The sequence below is a fragment of the Nanorana parkeri genome, unplaced genomic scaffold (genome assembly GCF_000935625.1).
Source record: "Nanorana parkeri isolate BGI_ZX_2015 unplaced genomic scaffold, ASM93562v1 scaffold651, whole genome shotgun sequence".
NCBI classification, from domain to species: Eukaryota; Metazoa; Chordata; class Amphibia; order Anura; family Dicroglossidae; genus Nanorana; species Nanorana parkeri.
This window is the reverse complement of record NW_017306919.1, coordinates 226,400-247,057: the sequence shown is the minus strand read 5'-3', so window position 1 is coordinate 247,057 and position 20,658 is coordinate 226,400. Positions and strand designations below refer to the sequence as shown.

The 20,658-nt window shown below is 40.4% G+C and overlaps 1 protein-coding gene across 1 annotated transcript in view; it reads right to left on the bottom strand.

Annotated features, from left to right (window-relative positions):
• SHC3 (SHC adaptor protein 3) overlaps positions 1–19,833 on the bottom strand; it is a 70,146-nt gene extending 50,313 nt beyond the window's left edge. The window contains 3 exon segments of the mRNA XM_018563303.1: positions 4,750–4,820; positions 17,850–18,486; positions 19,688–19,833. Of these exon segments, the coding sequence (XP_018418805.1) occupies positions 4,750–4,820; positions 17,850–18,383 (605 nt within the window). The 5' untranslated portion in view covers positions 18,384–18,486; positions 19,688–19,833.
• Positions 19,834–20,658: the final 825 nt, after the last annotated feature.

The following is a 20,658-nucleotide window of genomic DNA, read 5'->3' as shown; positions in this document are numbered from 1 at the left end:
TTAAATGTGTGGGTGGCAGATGAAGACACTAGGGACCAAAAAAATGAAGTTTTGTTACATAAAATAGTTGCTGATTTGCTAAAAGTATACAGTACTGGGGTTATCTTACATAGCCTTGTTAGATCCAAATAGTATGGTGCTGGCACCCAGGAAAGCAGTGATGGCAATCCCAGGTCATGTGACAGTGCGTGGGCCTAGCAATTGGTTGCTAGACCTGACCGGTGTCCCAGGGGAGAAAGTCACATGCCCTTCCATACCTGGAAGTGCTAGGTATTGGCTTTGGAGCAAAAAGAAGTGGTGAGGGAACGCTGGTAAGGTGGGTACAATGAGGTCAGCCATTTGCAGAGACATGATCACTTTGCTGTGTATGCATGGTCAGGGCACTACCCTCAAAGAGTTACAGAATCATATAATTGTGTTTAATCATGAGCATACAAAAGCTCGCTAAATACTGTGCAGCTTTCTCCTACACAGTTAGAGCCCATATAGACTTCCATGTAGATAGCAAAAAATGTTCTTAACAGAGAAAAATAAAAGACAAAAAAAAACTGCATGCAAAGAAAGGTTTTCAGGAGCACAAACAAAGAATACATTCTAAATAATACATCAAATGAGCTAGTTGTTTTGTAAAGCCATGGTAGGCCATGTGCAGGCTGCCTGGGGGAAGGACTGACACCTACACTCAAAAATGTTGTCTTTATTGCCAACTATAGTAATAGACAAAATATTGTAAGTACCTAAAGTATATAAGTAATAAGAATCTAATAAGGCCCTTTGCTTTGAGAATAGCTTTAAAGAAGAACTCCGGGAAACATTTTCTTAACCCTTGCAGTGCAAATAACTTTGTTATTTTCCCACCTAGATGAAAACAAGTACTTAACCCTGACAACACACTGCAAGGGTTAAGAATTTTTCCCCGTAGTTCTTCTTTAATAGCTTGGAATGCTGTCACACAAGTCCTAAACTATGTGTAGCTAGAGTCTGAATAATTGTTTAAGAGAAAACTTAAAATATTGTTTAAAGACATGTTTCTGTGTAGTCTGTGAAGGGATTAGTTAAAACCTCTTTTTTTGCTGTATGTGTCCCATTGGGTATAGTTCCCTTTACTTCCTATCCCAGAGACACATGATGAAGTAAGAGGCAATCTCTCCAAAGTGACAGCTGATGTTGAAACAGGTTTCCCCATTAAATGATTTCTCCTCTATTCCTGTTCCTGTGACAGCTCTAAAATGTTGTATTTACCATCACTCTGTGTCATGCTCTGTCCCAGGGGCAATGGTCACCAGGACAAAGAATTAGTGTGAATATCCCCAGTGGGGGCACAGGCAGCAGTAAAAACAAAACAAATTCTTTCTACTTTATCCAAAACTGAATAAAATATTTTAGCCATAGGTACACCTTGTGTGGCCATCTGTGGCCAGTCTATGGACACTCAAGTGTTTATATATATGAAACCTGCATCAAATGAACTTTAAAACAAACCCTCACTGACTTCTGTAGCTGTCATTTCCCCAGCAGCTTAGCTGCCAGCAGCAGCAGCAGTGACTCAGCAGACTCCTTCAATTGTGTAACAAGGTAAACTGCCTGAGAGAACATCTCAAACATTTTCTGTGCTTGTGCTGTGAAAGTTGAGGATGAATTGCTCCTCATTGTCCATAGCTACAATGGTCAGTGGGGGCCTGTTTTAAAGCATATTTACTACATGTTAAGAATACATAAATACGTTATTGTCCATAGTCTGGCCAGGAATTGTACATCTTCTTTGCAGAAAAAAAAATCAACAAAATAATAATTTATAATGATCAATGAGAATATGATGTCAAAGATTTTACAAAACACCTGGAAATGTGGTCTCCTTTAAATCCATTAGTTGCATTTAAAAATATTTAAGTGTAATTCTAATTTTGTTTAGTAGAAACACTTCCTTGCTGGTCAGGCATTTAGTAAGCTTCAGCAGGGCATTTTTGGGGGCAATTATGTACACACCTTTTATTATCATGGTTGCTATGATTTACAAGGAAGAGAGAGAAAAATATAGCTGTCTTAAAATTGCTTGTCTTAAAATTGCTTGTGACAATAGCTTGTGCAATAATATGGGGCCGATTTATTAAAGGAGTAGAGGTTTGTTCACTTAGCAAAGTGAATGTTCACTGAATGCTATTTAATAGGTGATCGTGTGCTCACATTGAATACCCAATCACGTGCAAAGGAAATGAATAGAGCATAATTTTTGCTATTAAAATATTGGTTGATTGAAGTGAATCTGCTCCTTTAGTAAATCCACCTCCACTGCCTATAGTGGCTAGCCTGAGTATCAGAATTCCAGAGAACGGGAGAAACTCTAGAGAAGTCCTGGAGGCGAGCATGGGAGGAGGGAGCTGGTAAGCAGGAGGTCTTTGGAAGAGCGGAGGGGACAGTTAGGGTGATACTTTGAGACCAGGTTTGAGACATAGCCGGGGGCAGAGTTGTGGATGGCTTTGTAAGTGGTTGTTAATATTTTGAATTTTATCATTTGGGCTATTGGAAGCCAGTGTAGTGATTGATAGATGGGGGTTGCAGACACTGAGCGGTTGGTTAGGTGAATGAGTCTAGCAGCAGCATTCATGATAGACTAAAAGGGGAATAGCCTGTGTAGAAGTAGGCCAATGAGGAGGGAGTTGCAATTGTCAAGACGAGAGATAACAAGTGATTGGATGAGTCATTTTGCGGTTTCATTGGTGAGGAAGGGGCATAATTCCACCTGCACATTTACAGGTTCTAAAATTTCATTCAAAACTATTCAAGAGTGTCTTGGTAGGGAGTGGGGTGGGAGAAATGTAAAAAAATATTAATTGTTTTCTTTTGTTTATTTATCATGGTCATTACTCTTTCAAACATATACTTTAGGTACATATGAAATATTCTATATTATTGACTTGCTGTAGTGACTCATCACTTATCAGATGTCTTGGTTCAAGGTGTCAAGCAGACAAAGCCAGAATCCAGGCAGGCTGCTGCACTGTTGCTTTAGATAACCCATAGTGCTCTAGAAATCATTGGTCATGTGTTGTGTTTATTTGTAAAAGAAAAACGGTATACATATAGTAAAACATAGATATATAATATCAGTTTGAAACCTCTTAAGGATAAGACAATTAAAATACATTATAGTTTCCCTTTAAAGGAGAATAATCTTAACTTCAAAGTTCCTAAGATTTTTAAGAAGTAATTTGTTGATTCAGCCAACAGCTGTCAAAATAGAACAGTACGAATGGTTTATAATTCACATATATTTAGTGTAACATTCTTAGTATATAGCAATAGCATAGTCATTCTTTAACCTCTTAAAGAGGTTTGTGACATATAATCATTCAAGTAAAGTCTTGTATTTAAATTTTGCTGACAGGCAGTTTTTATGGCAGAAGACACTGTGTAAGTCTATTCTGCCCTCCAAAAAAGATTCTAGCGGCCTGTGAGCAATTGTTTTTTCTGTGCACTGAGCCGAGCATGTGCAGCAGACTCGGCAACATCCTGTGCTGAAATGCAGTAACTTGTGCTCATGCATGTTACACAATCCTGGCCAATTGAGAGGCTAAACCCAGAGTAAGACTAGGTGAGAATGGAATTGCTAGCGATAGAGGGGGTTGCTTACAAGTTAAGTCAGCCATAATGTGCTCATATGGTGTGTATACTAGCACATTATGGTTAAAACCTCTGGAGGGCTTTTTTTTTAATACAACACGTTAGCTCCATTTTAGAATGGCATTGAGGTACACAATGGGTTCTCCAGTAACATTTTAACTAGGGCAGGTAATGATTAAAATGTTCCTGTTCGATTAATCAAAACATTTTTAAATCGATTAATTTTGATTAATTATAACGCACATACAGTTAGCTGCAGGATGCTATACAGGTCCAAGGTGGTCCACCAGTCTGGGGAAGCCCCGTCCCTGAAGACCTACTTGCCACAAGGTGTTATGCCTGCCACAATGGCTTCTGTACCTTGCTTCATATGTCAAGCTGTGCGGCTGTGGTAAGTGGGTTGTCTGTCTCCCCTCTTCTCCCCGTCCTTTCTTGGTGCCCAATGTGTTGGTCCTAGTCCCCTGCTTGGGTAGCGTGGAACACTATAAATAATGTGTTGCAGCCATGAGCCGTTATTGGGAGTGCTGGTTTTCCTGAATTTGGTGCCATATCAGCACTGGAAGCAGGACCCTGCGGCTGCCCTCAATGCCTGTAGGGCCTCGGGGATACATTCTTCCTCCCTTACAATGTATTACAGCTTCTTGGGCTGGGAAAGGGGAAGTTCTGGATACCCTCTCATTACAGGGGACATGGTCATCAAAGGAAGCAAGGCTGCCCATCAACGCCTTAGAACCCAGGTTGAGGAGAGAGAGCTGAGGGGGGCATTCCAGCAGTGCAACCTTTCACAATAGCCGCAGCCCCTGATAGCGCTGCAGAGTGTAATATTTGGTGGCTGGGGGGAGGCGTCCAGTGATGTCACGGACATCGATGTCACCGGACTCCTCTCCCTTCCCTTCGTTAGCCGACAGAGCCACTTGGGGAAGGGGGAGGAGTCCGGTGACGTCGATGTCCGTGACGTCACCGGAACTCCGACAGAAGACACGGAAGCCGGCGGAGAGGTGAGTACCGATCAAAATTATTAACGATTAATCAAAGGATTAATCGGTAATTTCTGCAGCCCTAATTTTAACCAGTCATTTTAACACGTTTGCACGTTTGCTAAAGAAGAGATACCGTTGACATGCTTACCTTGTTATTTGAGTTCTTGTGTTAAAATCTAAAGATCTCATGGACCGCAATACCTCTATGCATCCCAAGTACTGCAAGAAAAAGAATTAGAATGTTAGGAAATATTAACTGCAAGGGCCTAAAGAAAAAGGCTGCTAAAATATTTCAATCTTTCAATGTTATTATCCATAGACTAGAAGGAATAACACAAACGATTCAGAAAGATGACCTTTATTTAATACCAAAAGAAACATATTGATATGCACTTACCCTCTACAGACTGCATTGGGGAGGATCTGAAGTCACCAGAGGGAGGAGGAAGTGGGCACAGAGCCAAGAAACTCCAGGCCCAGTCTCTCCTCCTTCCTGCATGTCCCTACAAAGGTGAAAAACAGGGACAGGGAGGCAGTAGTGGAGTATGTGGTGGCAGAGTTGCTAGCTGGCAGAAAGTTGTGGTGTCTGGAGTGTTGGGGTGCAGTGTCAGGTGTGTTGGGAGACAGGGAGGTTCAGAGTCAAGAATGCAGTGATAGAGATAATGGCTGGCAGAAAGGTGCAGTGTCTGGAGTGTTGGAGTGCAGTGTCAGGTGTGTTGGGAGACAGGGAGGTTCAGAGTCAGGAATGCAGTCCTAGAGGTACTGGCTGGCAAAAAGGTGCAGTGTCAGGGGAGTTGGGATGCAGTCAGGAGTGCGTGGATGTTAGGAGTGCTGGGAGGCAGGGAGATTCAAAGAATGGAGTGCGTTGGTAGGGGTGCGGGTGACAAGGAAATAAAATGTGAGGGGTACTGGAATTTTCATAGGCCTGAATACAAAATGTTTCTACTTTGTAAGCATGCAGGGAGGCTTTCCCAACTGAGCACCACACAATATGGTGCAGGCTTCTGGACTGCACCACAAATATAGCACAAGTTCTGGGACCCAGCTTTATGTTTGATCCTATATTAAATATCAAAATGAACAGCTTACATCACTTAAATAGCCAACACGTTTAAGGCACACATGGCCTTGTGTACGGAGGTGGACAGAACTTTTCCTGAACACTAGCATTTTCCCAGCTGACACAAAATGCCAGGCTACATGTTGAGCAGTTTCACAGTCTTGTTTCCTGGGCTGCATTACTCTCTGATCTATGGTAAGTGCAAGGGGGATTAATTAGCATTGAGAGTGGAGCCATCTGAATTAAGTTATTTGAAAGTATAATTAGTCTTTAGGCCCTTTGTACATTATGGTAATGTTTGTTTTACCGCAACTGTAACAGAAGGCACTCGGTGCAGTGGGTTGCTGTGCCATTCATGTAGTATGGCCCCTTAATGCACAAATACAGTAGGTGCCATTGGACTAACACTGTAGCACAGCACAGCATACGTGCACTGTGTTGTGGTGTGCTACAGAAAAAAAAAGGGGTGCAGGTCTGTTTTTTTGTTCATTGCCACATATTGCCAACCCATGTTTGATAAAATTGCTTTTATCCTTTAAATTAAAATCAATCCATAAATTTATATATGTGTTTTTCAATATATTGCATGATTATTTTTTACAATAAAAGTGTCCAACTCATTAAACTCTGAACTGCTTGAAAAAATCTTTGTTAAGATCTCAAACATATAATAAAGCAGTTCAGATTTAATAAGCTGGAGGAAAGCACATACTGTCTGGCATTTTGGGAAGTCCCCCTTCTATGCTCTCATAGTCTACACATTGCATGGCCAGCGGTGCATATCAAAATATTAGGCCCCCTTTACACTATGCTGTGTTTTATTGTGGTGATCTACTTCATACAAGTTAACATGCGTTGCATAAACAAACTTAACAGCATTTTCTGAATGTTTCCACACCATTTTCCCCGTTCCCACTGTGCTGATTTAACCAACCCCCCCTTGCTCCACTCTATAGTCACACAGTTCTATCACCGAGTCCACCTGTGGCCAGTGCATCTCCTATTTCCCACTTCCTGTCATGTGGAATAGATCCCCATAAACTTAAAGGAGAACTATGACATGAGTGATTTCCACTCACGTCATAGTTCTAAGCCGACCTGTGACAATGAGACTGTCACAGGTCGGCTCAGTAGATCGGGAGGTGAGGGAAAACATACCGGGTTCCCTCACCTCTCGATCCTGTCACGGCTCTCTGCCGTGACAGGGGGAGGGGCTGGATTCCCCTCTCCCCGCTCCGATCTGCCAGCGCTGACTGGCGGAACGGACGGGGAGGGGGCGGGTGCAGCTGGCTCTGCCTCTAGATAGGCAGAGCCAGCTGTCACTCACGCAGCTGGGCGGATCCCTTCATCTAAGTCGGGATCCGCTCCAGGTGCGGCGTCTCAGTATACCGCGAGCTGTAGCTCGCGGTATACTGAGCTTAGGGTGACGGGAGGACGCTAGTTTGTCTCCTCCCGTTACCCCAAGGAGAACTATGGGGAAAAACACTGACCCCATAGTTCTCCTTTAAAGCCCTTTCACACAGGCATTCCAATCAGGTCCACCTGACAGTTTTTCAAGCGGACCTGATGGGAAGCCCAATGTTAATCTAAGGGCAGCCGGATCTAACTCTGGCCAGGTCTGGAAAAATACATGGATCAGAGTTCCCTTTTGCCGGACCTGTTCGTGTCGGATCGGTGGTAATCTGAAGTAATGGCAAGTCATTTCAGTTTTTTCCTCCATTACAAAATAACTGGATTAATATTGGATTATTCAGTTTGAATCCAAAACAATTATTAAAAACTGAGGAATATTGGGTAAGTATGATCTCCTTACCCAACCCAAACCCTCTCTTTGTCAGTGCTGATAATTCTTTATGATGACAAAATCTGACATTTGTCTTTTTCAAAATGTATTGTGTTTAATAACAGAAACACGTAAATATATTTTTACAAATCAAACAATGTCACATGTTTTTTTTTTTTTTTTCTGAAAACCCATTGGGCAAGTGATTTCCTTGATCTCAGCTAGAATACTAATTAAAACATTTTATTTAAAGTTATAAATTATATTAGCTAAATGTAATCCTTTGAAAAACAAATCTAGATAGTATACAGAAAACATATACTAAAAGCTTTTAATGTGTTGCCATAATTTACAATAGCGATTACTCATTACAGAAAACTAGTCTAGAAAAACCCAACATACACCTTTAGACCTCTGTTATACCTACAACATGCACTTATGTGTGTTTTTAATACAGGTGTTTACCCATGTGCCTATATGCTTTTAAGGCAAGTTTTCATGCACATCAAAGCAGACTAAAGCCTAACTTTTTTTGTACTATTTAATTTGTATGGGGCACCGAAGAACAGGACAATAAATATTTGCTTAAAAAAAGTCTGGCTACCCTTACAGTTTATTGTGTTTACCACTGCAGCCTCTGGGTTCCTGTGCACTGCTTCCCCCGAACTTCCAGTAGAGGAGCAAGCACTTGTATTCCCCCCACCCCCCCGATCCCCCTCCTTGCGACTACTGCGTTTGCCTGTACCATCAGTTGACTGCTTGCTTACAGACAGCGTCATATGATTCTCTCTCTCCCGGAGCATGCATTTAAGGGTGGCTCCATGGGACCCTGGAAGACGATGGAGCCACCTGAAAACTGGTAATACAGAACAGCGATCTATGGACCGGCTCTACTAATAAGAAAGGCAAGATTTTGAAGAAGAAGCAGCACACAAGGTAAGTTCTGAGTGCAATTGCTGGCCTTTTTTCAGAGACCCAAAACAAGCACATTGTAACAGAGTGTCTGAAAAGTGTCAAAATTCCATATCATTATACTAATTACAGGTCAACAACTTAGACAGCTATCACCAAAGCATAGTTTTCAAAAGGAGGGTTAAGCAGTAGCAACCACCATTATTGTCTCATAAAAAAAATCCCAGGATGTGTTCTGCAGTTATGGGTGGGGGATTTTAAAACTACCAGAGTCAATAGACCAGCTGTGATAACAAATACACGAATATACAGTAAATGATATACAATTTTTTGTCCCATATCATTTAATTTAAAGGCCATCTTTAACAGAGATTAAAGGAGAACTATGAGGTGAGTGCCTTTCACTCACCTCATAGTTCTAGTCGACCTGTGACAATGAGACTGTCACAGGTCGGCTCAGTAGATCGTGAAGTGAGCGAACACATACGGCGTTCGCTCACGTCTCGATCCTGTCACAGCTCTCTACCGTGACAGGGGAGTGGCTGGATTCCCCCTCCCCGCTCCAATCCTCCAGCGCTGACTGGCGGAACGGACGGGGGAGGGTACAGCTGGCTCTACCTCTAGATAGGCAGAGCCAGCTGTCACTCACACAGCTGGGCAGATCCAGACATAATTGTCGGGATCCGCTTCAGCTGCTGCGTCTCAGTATACCGCGAGTACTAAGCATAGGTTGACTGGAGGACACTAGTTTGTGTCCTTCCGTTACCCTAAGGAGAACTATGGGGAAAAGCCCTAACCCCATAGTTCTCCTTTTTTAACATTCAAAGAGTGCAATAACTTTTCAAAATGCTTTGAACTGTAGCACAGTGATGTCAACAGGCTGCATTTAAATACAGTTTTGTAATATTAGACAGCATTTCATGTGTTACTCTGCAGAAATATGCATAACTGGTGTCGTGGTCAAAAAAGAGAAAAAGTGATAATGTTCGATAGTTAACCACTTTTAATCTTAATCAATAAGATGATGCTCTGTATCAACTACTGTTGGCCCATAACTCCCAACACACACACTGTTGCAATAAAGAAAGCACAAAAGAGATACAAAATAGCTTTACATATGGGCTTTAACTAGAGGTAGTGATACTAAAATGTGTAATACAAAACAGCACACTTTCCTCTACATTTTTAGAGCCAGAATGATTTATGAAAGAATATGCCACAAGGTATCACTGTTGTGCATTAATTTAAATAGTGGCTGCATTGGATTTGTTTAAGCTTTTTCTCATTTTATTTTTACCAGGTGATCTTGCCTGTTACACACCTCTTGTCCTAGGGTTACAACTTTCTATTATCAAGAAGCCAGAGCCAGGATTCCAGTGTGGGTGTCTCATGCTACTCCATATCCCTGTTCAGCCATCCAGGGGCTCTGGGACTGGAGCTGCAAGGGAGGTCGTCCTCAACTCCGCCACGCACATTACATCTATATAGAAGCAGTTACCCTAGACCGATTTAGACAACATAACTCCTTCCCATCTACTCATCTCTGTATTTCAGGGCAGCAGAGGCAGAGAGCACTGGAAGCTGTAACCTCATTGGTAGGATTAACAGGTATTTTGTAGCACTTATTGAGCAGATATAACCAAATCATTTCAATAGTATATTTACAAAACCAAAGGGGGCAAATAGGAGAAGTTCATTGTTAGGATTTTACATGCACTTAAAGGAATTAATTCACCTGGGCTTAACCAATGACCTCTAGCGCAAAGTTAGGTGGGCTTCCTTATTGCTAGCAATTATGCCAAAGACTACTGAACTGTCAACACATATATGACAGCATGTTGGCTTATCCAGCCTGGCACAAGGTACCATATTTGTAGGAGAAGGACTGTAAGCAACTCTCCCACCACCTTGTCAGCTTTTTTTCAGAAAGGCAAGGTCCAAAAAGCATTCAAGACATTTATGAATCATATGAGATGGTCTGCTTCATCTCAGTAAGCAATTTGCATGCTGAAAGTTCTTAAATTATCCATAGCAAATGAATCAATACCCCAATAAATGCATAATTACACGAGGATACTGTGTGGCTCGGAGGTGTCAATACTGAAACATTGAAACACCTGATACCTTTAAAAAACAGGTAGCAATGAAATCATACTAGATACTGCATTATATGCTAAAAATCATATTTACAAAAGAAACTCTGTTACTATCAGGCCTGCAATGATATCAAGGTACTGGGGTGTAAGCCCTTAATGTATAATCACATCTATTAAATACAGTATATAACAAAGTATCCACAATGCAAACTTTAGAGACATCTTTATATGAATATATTAATTATATTTATTTATTTTTTAGTTTGTTGAGTCGTCGTCGTCATGGACAACACTGGACGTCATGATTGACCCTAGGTGGATCCATTTTTTGTTTTGTTTTTTACAATAAAGGACTTGTCAAAAGCCTTTGTTGTGTTTCTATTTCAATTAAAGGATTTTTTTTGTAAAAGTCTGGACATTTTTAATTTATTTTAACCCTTTAGTGAATGGGTAGGGGTACAAGTACCCTTACCCATTCACAAGGGGGAGCGGGGCGCATCTCGGTGCCCCTATGTTAAAGGGGTACCCTGATGTGAATAACCCCCCACCCCCACAACCAACACCCCAGGGCTTGTGGGGAAGAGGCCCTTGTCCCCATAGGCACGGGGACAAGGTGCTTTTCCAGGGGCGACCCTGGAAAAGCACCCTCCCAGTGCTGAGGGCATGTGGCCTGGTATGGCAGGGAGGGGGAGGGATGCTCGCTAGCTCGTCCACCCCCTTTCCTGCCCTGCCAGGCCTGTGCTCGGATCAAGGGCCTGGTTAAGAATTTTAGGGGGACCCTATGTTTTTTTCACCCCATTTTTGCGGGTGTGGTTCCAACTTAAAAATCCTACCAGACCTTAAGGCCCCGTTCACATGTAGCGAATTATCGCGCAATTTCCGCCGCGATATCGCGCATTTTTGCCGCGCGATATCGCGAGAAGTCGCCGGCCAATGCTATTCAATGGAGCTGTCTTAACTCCATGTCGCGCGTCGCTCGTCGCGGTCGCAAGTCGCTTCTACCGGACCCTTTTTTCGGCGGATTTTGCGCGATTTTGCCCTTTTTCTATGGAGCCCGACGGAGAAGGTCGCGCTACCGTCGCTGGATCGTCACCCCGAAAGTCGCGCTATCCCGGCCGTGCGGATCCGCTGCAAAAGGTATGTCGCTACGTGTGAATGGGGTCTAAGGATCTGGTATGACTTTTGGGGGGAACCCCACGCTTTTTTTTTCCTTTCATAACAGCATTGTTTTAGCAATAGAACATATTTTTACAATCCATTATAAGCGTACTTGAAAAATCTCCTTTCATATTGTGAGTGCTGTCTATCTGCTGGACATCTTTCAACAACTTCCTGGATTCCCTGCATGTGGTTTACTGTTGATTTCTAAGGACTACATATCCCATGGTACCTCACGTGTGGGGCATTTCCTGTACTGACTGTGTTTCCTGAAACTTGCCCTCTTTAGTGCCTCTGTAGGCAGACTCCTTGAAAAGGGTGACACAGCAGTGCAAATTCACAGGGCATAGTTAATATGCACCGTGAAGAAAAAGGCATCTGCAGTTCATCAATTTATAACTAGCTTTTAAAGTACAGGTGCACATGGAAAAAAAGTAGTTATAAATTGATGAGCACGGTTGCCATTTGCTTTACTGTTGGATTTGTTGTGGGGACACACTGAGGGCTTCAGCTGCTATTATGATGTGCTGGACTTTCAGTGTGTCCCTTTGCTTTTAAGGAGGAATTAGCTGTCTCCAGGCATAATTGCACCCAATTTGTCCTTTGCTATATATGCTCCAAGATGGAGGCTCTCATAGATTAGAGTTAGGAACACACTACACAAAGGGGCCTTGATGAGGCAGTGTGGCTTCCACATATTTTGCAAAGGTTGTGCAACTAAAACCTCTGTTTTTACCCCTAATAGTTAGACAGTGTAATTGGTTTATTCTTTTTTTTTTTTTGCAGCCTGGCTGGCAAGTGTGATGGGAATGTGTTTGTGTTCATAGTGAATGTGTGTCACGTCTGGTGGGATTCTTCATAAAGTACATTTACAAACTTCAATCAATGAGGACATTAATATATGGTTTTGCTTTTCGACCACAGAGACCCTTTAACCAATTAATCATTGATATTCACTAATTCATATGGTGGTGTTTGCATGCCATGGTAAAATGGTATGATGTGTACCAAAGGTTAACAGGCTTCCTAAAAAGTTACGGTAGCCCTGAGAGGGTCATATACACCTGCTGCAGATGATTACAAAAATCCTGGAGATACACAATTATTGCCCAAATGTTAGAGCTTTCAAGGCATAGTTTAAGAAAACCCACTCATGGATTATTATCAGGGTAAGATGAAGTTTAGAGCCAAAATTCATTAAGTTACTTTCTCTTTTCCCATCACAAGTAGGGCAAGTAGAAGGCTTCCCAAAGTACCTTTGAAATCAGTGAATGTGATATCTAATTAGGCTGTTTCCAGTGACAGCTCTAGCAAGATCCCAGTGTAAATGACCTTAATAACCCTGAGGCCAATGAGGGATCAGGTGTACTCCTGAAAACAGTACTATATGTAGAAAAGAAACAGACAGTGGTAATTTTACCAAAAATTCCCAAACCAAAATCTGGCTGTCTAGTGTTATGGTTTCATAAGTATTCTAGGAGTTTTCGCATGATTTCCAATGCAGGTATCCATATGCAATAAATATTTGCTAACATATTAATGATTCACAGTGTTAGCATAGTTATTTTTCCTATTGCCCAGCAATAGCTTATAACAGCAGGAGGGACACATGTAGGGTAAACCTGCTAGTATTTTATTAAGACCACTTTTCACTTTTTTTTCACCAAATACTACAACATAATTTGACAATTAATAGAGGCAGGATTGTTTTTTTTCTGGCAGCTGAAGAAGGGACAGGATGAATGTAAACAAGCAGCGGGTTGGTAGAATACTTGGGCCACAACTCAGAAGTACAGTATATCTTTATTTAAATGTTTTTTATGAGCTTTGGATAGAGTTAGGAATGGTTAGATCCATTGTCAGTTTTTGTTTCCCATTGGGTAGATTTTCCTTCACTTGCTGTACTATTGACAAACAGGAAGCCAGGGGAACTTTCTCCACAATGAGGGGAAATCCCCCTTAGATAGTTACCACCGAAACAGGTGTTCCAAGTGGAAGACTTCCCCTCCAATCGAGTTCCAGAGATAACTGTAAAATGTGGATTTACCATTACTTTGTCTAACCCTTCCACTCTATTCAAAAATAAAAGGTTTGGCTTATAAAAGTGTTTTGAGGAAGGATGCAGCATTCCTTGGAATACATATAATAAATAATGTGTGAAGATTCTATCAACTACACTCCTTTTCTGAACTAATACAGATTGAGCATTTCAGATATTTCACTTCCATTAGAAGACTTGTATTCTTCATCCTGCTCACTTGTAACCATTATACAGGTTTCAATACTCCCTTGTAATTTGGATTACATTTTTATTATGGAGAATGCAACATCGGAGTGAGAACACCCCTAGGTAGGTGGAAAGTGGTCAGGGACACATTTAACGCTATGTTAGGGGGATTGTTTTCTTGGAGTCTCCTTGTGATAAATTAGGCTTATGGTGATTTAGTCCAGGTTTCGGTTCAGGTTCCACTTACATCTGAAATACATATTTTATGTAGACAGACCCTATAAAACACATTCTAAATAGAGAAAAAAATGAATAGTTGCTTGAATCATGCTATATATACAAGAAATATATAAGAAAGGTATATTAACAAGAAATGAGGCCTATTGCTCTACTTGCATAGAACTGTTGTACTTTTATTAAGGAAAAAATACATACTATCTGTCCATCACTTATCACAGTCTCTCCTTTTATTATGAATACATTATAGCCGACTAATAAATTCCCTCTTTCTTGTATTATTGACATAAGATAAATTCCATGAATACTGGAGAACAAAAGCACTTCATTGAGATGTAGATTATTTGTTGACCCCGTTAGGTTCATGGGAACAACCAGGAGAGGCATGATGACATACAATGAACTCAACATTGGAAAGTAAGATCTTATTAAGTAATGCAGTAATGCACTCTCGTTTGTTTAATAACTATACAAATAATACAAACATACATATCCATATCCACACAGAAATCGTGTTGGGTGTAGTTCATAAAAATTGGACTCCAGACCCAGGGGGTTGGTAGGTTTTGCTCTTTGGTTATGGTATACATATCCATATCCATATAGAAATGTTTTCTAAAAGCCGAAGTTTAATTTGCTTATATTTTGCGCTCCCTGGTTATTCCACCCCCCAACTCTAGGTAATGCCCACATGTGATGCTGAGCCTCCATGATTAAAAAAGCTGTAATCCAATGATTGAAAGGAGAAGCCCAGGAACAATGAGGCTGGGAAGGAAAGAGCTAGATGGTGCTGGCAGATGATCCTGTCAGGCCCTAAAACATATCTTTAAAGCAAGCCAATTGTTTTAACAGAAGATTTAGGCAGGAAAATCTCTCTTAATAATTTTTATGGGGATTTTTTGCTGTTCACAACAATAAAACTGTAAATCCATGATGTGATATGAATGTCAGCACCTACACTGACATGCACAAGCAACTGATTATTTAGATAACTGAGGGAGAATCACTCAGCAACTGTGTAAAACTGCTGGGATCACTGTGAATTAACGATCCATTGACTGCAATTTATTTTTTACTCTTGCCACAAAAACAGTTAATGAGACCATTTTGAAGCTGCTTAAAATCACAACTACAAAAGCACTAGATTGACATAGCTCCAATTATTGGCTCAGGACAGTAGAAGCACGCTCTAACCTTGACTTTATATACAGGTGGCCCAAACACATTCTGCCATAACAGACATACCAAGGATGTACAGTTGGCAGTTATCACTCACACCACATATAAAGAAAGCCACAGCTATCAAGGCACAAGGTACTAAACAATATAACAATTTGCCCCTGACCCCTTCAAATGTTTGGACATTACAATACAAACTTTATCAGGAAAAAAATGAACTAAAGTGCTGAGCATTGCAACAAACATGTAGTTTGAGAATGACAGTGGTGCTTAGCGATAGTGCTTGGTAATTTGCTAATAGTGGAATTACCCTCAATAAGGTGCACATTCTAGTGAGGGCCTAGACAAAATGGCAGAAATGCTTAATATTTATATATACTTCTGTAGAAAAAAGAAAGTGAAGGAAGAGAAGAAAAGGTGAGAGTAATACTCAAGGCTTACAGAAGAAGTTCAAACTGTTATGTGCTCCTATGGCAGCAGTTGGATATCACTGGTGCAAACTCTTCATGCAACAGTTTAGGTAATATTTGTGAAAACAACAAAAGGCCAAAAGACAAATTTTGACCATCAAAAGTATAAACTTGCTTAAATAAAGAACCCCGTTTGTGTAAACAGTTCTATCATCTGCACTGTGAATATTAAATGAAACTCATAGACAAATCATTTCTGTATTTTAGCAAAAGGCTAGTTCTCACCTCTGTTCAAAAAATGCTGTACATCCCTAATAATATGTGTGTGTACGTAAATTATCTCAAACACCATGTATATATTGTTTTAAATGAGAGCTGAATTTTCCAAACTAGAATATATTTTAGCAGTGGTGCCCTGTGCTGCAACTGCTTCACCGAAACCAATATCTTAACTGAAAGCATTATAATTTGCAATTGTAACATTCCATAGCTCCTGTTAGTTAAAGACTAAAATAGGTTTACTGTTGGCATAGTAGGTAGACAGAACAAACTTTCAGTGCATGGGTAAATGCATCACTATATCACGAAAAATCACAATAATAACAAATATATTAGAAAGAAAAATGGCCTCATTTCAAATATTGTTTGCAATTATTGGGCCGTGTCTGATGTCCTAGTGGGTGATAAAATGCAATTCAGATGGTTGGAGGTGCTCATTATTATGATTTTCTAACATGATCTTTGGGTAAAGTCATACTATGTACCGCTGCCAGCATCAGGAAAGAATTGCGGTAGGTCGGAAGATCAATGCACAGATGATAAGAACAGTGAGGTCACCAGCACACCAAGGTGTGCTGGTGACCTTACTGTTCTCATTGTCTATGCGGCGCCATCCGCTGGCCACTAGAGCACCCACTGAAGTTCTATGGAATGAAATGTCGGTCTGGAGTGCGATGGCACATCTTTAACTTGTGCTCAGATGTATATATCGCCCCACCTGTTGTTCCCAGGAAAATATCTGGTGATCTATGGCCAGCCAGGGGATATAAATAATTTTATATATGGAACAGTATGTATTTCCACAAGTGATAAATGTAAGGCATATGGATAGCATGACTGCATAACATTCTACTAAAAACTAGCAGCTTTAAGCAAATAATAATTATTTACAAAATGCACTGTACATGTAAAATGCCACATAGAAATGACATGAACCCTTTAACCGAACACACTGTCGTCTTATGATAAAGAAGAGTTGAGCCTTACACACTACAATAATGGTCGTGCGTTACATTGTTCTGTGTACAACTGTATACAAAAGACAGCACGAGCTGTTGATCTGGCTGACAAATGTGGAGAATAATTCATAAAAGTAACAGGTGCCTGATTCTAATCATACACATTACTACTGCCTAAAGAACAGGCTTCACTCAGTGGCATCAAGACAGCAAATGTATCATCTATATTTATGGAACACGTTTAAGAAAATGTGGAATATCAGAAAATAAGTGCACATAAAAGGAACATATACTCCAATAACCATTAATGTGAATTATGTATTTGGCAATATACAGTATAATATATGTGAATATACAGCAGAATGCATCTCACTGTGTATGTCAGTAATATGCATCTGCAACCATTCTATTTACAGAAGTAAATCCTAACATAGGATAGGGTCCCTTTAATCATGCTTCCTTACAACAGGTTTTAAATGAAGCAGTGACGTAGATAGGTTTACAAGGTTTATTATCATGGAAACAGACAGATAATTCATAGAATGCCTTCACTGTGATTACCCTCTGATTACTAAAAAAAAGAGATTCCCAATTCCTCATCAGCACGAGTTGATTAACAGTGAATCAGTACTGTGTTTCTATATGAATTTCTTATGGATATGGCTGTTAGGTGCAAGTCTTTGGGATGTTTTCAAACATACATTCAAAATATAAGACTGTAAAATATAAGATTGTCTAAGGTCACAAAACACACAGGGCCAGAAATTCTGAAGATAAAACAGTTAACAGGCAGTCTATTATATCTCATCACTATATATATATAAAGGAAACCATCAGAAATACCATTCTATAGGCAAGGTGCTGGTTAATATTTAAAGCAAAACAAACTGTTGATTTATACAAAGAGGGAAAAAACGCACATACAGAGATGGGTACAAGCAGACCAACCTTCACAATGTACGTCACTCCAGGTCCCTGGATCTTCTCATTCGAGTGCAGCCATCCTCGAGAAGGCTTATTGACAAAGCTGCTACTTTGATTCCAATCTTCACCTCCCAGATGCATTTCTTCCGAGCGTGTTTTTTTCCCTGCGCTCATCTTGCTCACGTCCTGCTGAGAACACGGAGGGGTAGAGGCAAGGTTACATGTGTTGTCTGAGGCTCCTGCTGCTGTACTTAGAGCAGGAGAGCTACCCTGTAACTTGGATCCAGCAAGCTCCTTTACTGCAGAGGAAAGGTTCTTTATACCCAACAGGCTGCCTGTGTTGGACAGTTTTAAGTGAGACACTTTGTAAATAAACGTACAAAGAGAGGTGGATCCATCTTCTTGGTTCTTCGGTAAATCTGCGCTCGCAACTGGGCACGAAATCGTAGCTAGATTACCGGCGGAGACTTTACTGTTCATGGACAAGTTGCTCAAGAGACCATCGACCGGTGTCACAGATTCATTCTTGAAGCGGTTATACTTGGTACGTTGAAGCATGCCCTTCTACCTAGTTTCTTTCATATGCTGTGGCAAAGCTAATGCCAGTGTAAGAACCACCTTTGCTAACATTGCCAGAGGTTCATAACGGTACCTGTAAAACCTATTGCAATAGAAAAGAAAATACATATAGGTAGCAAAATTGTGAAAAATACCAAAGAGCATAAATGGTTGAATTTGCCCAAGACAGTTCTATATGACATTCCACTTCTGGTTAGAGCTGCCAACTCGCTCACAGCAAAAGCATGACTCACACAAATGAGGAGACCCTTTTCAACAAAAGGCTCAGTGAGCACTGCAAATCACTTCCTGTAGCACAAAAAACATCCACCCACTTACAGCACTATAGAACCAATCAATTCTCAAATTTCCTTCCCCTAACTTCGCAAACAGATCATTGCTTCAAGTTATGTCAGTTTGCCCCCTCTCCCCAAAACTGATGGACACCTTTAATAACTCTATTTGGTAGCCAGTGAAATATGCTTTCCTATATTATTACAGACTTGATCAGTGCAAATCCTGATTGATAGATAATATAGGTTAGGGTGAGAAAGAAAGAGAAAAAACTAAAACAAAAAAAAAACTAATTGAAAAACAAAGTCACTATTCTTAAAAATTAAATGTTTATGTAACATCATCATTTAAAATTTTTGAGATGCACTTTTACAAAAGTTGCATATTTCCTTCTAAACATTGATACTTTATGCATCAGCAGCTGTTTCTATAAAACATTATTTTACAAAATGCACACTAGTAAATACAGCAATATACTGTGATGCTGGGCTTAACATTTTTCAAATATAGTACTGTATATGTTATAACGTTAGAACTGCACTAGAAACAACACATTCATTTCAGCTAACGGGGCTAGGTTTAAAGCTACAGAATCCTTTGTTCCTAATCTGTTAAGGTAAGAAATTCCCCTAGCGATTTACCAGGCCACAAGTGATGCTAAACAATAGACATGTACAATAAGTGATCTGTCAAGTCTCCCACTGCAGCACATTAAGTTAAAGAGCAAAAGGGACACCCCTCCTCCCCATTACTCAAAAACTGCAGCACACAAAGTACAAAAGCAAAATCAAGTTTTAAATAAAGATATTTAATTAGTCTAATTTGTGACACAAGAAAGAACCCGGCACCTCTGCTCCCAGGAGTGACGGATAACGGAGATGTTTAATGGGGGAGCGAGCTCCCAGCGCAGAATAGCCTTTCATTAAGCACACGACACAGCCCGCTGCAGTATTCTCACAGCCTTCATCTTACCCATTCTGTCTGTTAGCATAGCAACAACGAATACTCACATCATAGATAGTTTCAGCTGTTAGCTAATACAACGGAACACCTAAAATTCCCAAAAGCCTCTCTTCATTAGCTACAAAGGAAAATCTAAAAAAATGTGAATGAAACTCTATTTGTGTGAATGAAAGGGCTGGCTCGCATATCAATAATTCTGTGAATGAAGCAGGGCCATGCAGCCTCTGCTTGGCAATCCCTTGGGTGCTAACCGTTCCATCCAATGAGAGACAGCCTGCATGACTCATTCAACAAAGGCTTGCTAAATAGTGGAAGAGTCCATTTTGATCACAGGCAACATTCTTTATACAGCAAAATCTAACCTAATTAAGGAGGCAACAGACAAACAAATGTATCTTTGCAGCAGGAGACAAAAAAGGATGTTAAAGACAAAAAAAAGAAAATGCTGCCTGCCTGATAGAAAATTCCTTATCTCCAGCGTATGTTTTAGTATACCTGCTTCATTCATGAATGTGCTCATTCTGTCTAATATGCCTATACCAGCACATTAAATTGACATATTGAGCGTCAAAGCCCTGCAGGATGGTCTCTTGGGTAATGGATTGGACGGTATATATCCTGGGGATTTAACCCCTTGCTAAAAATAAAAGACAACCCTTTTAATGCTTGCTGTTTTAAAAGCTGTGCGGTATAGAACATATATGGGGTAATGAAAAGGCAAAGGCATGCATTCACTGAGATATACAATACCTGAAATGGTGTGCAGTAACATATATGCAGCCAGTTGGATTAGAGCTTTCATCAGTTTTGCATACTTAGAAAAATAAAGGGTTTTGATTGCATATCATACGTTTTTGCGTGTGCAGCAAAGGATTATCATTATGGTTTAAGTCATTACACCGATGCAAAACTGTAGAGGCATAGACTATATCATTGCTTACTGCTTGGCAAACATACAACATGCAATAAAAAATAAAAATGCATTTGTATTCTGAAAAACTGTAATAATAGAGTTAAT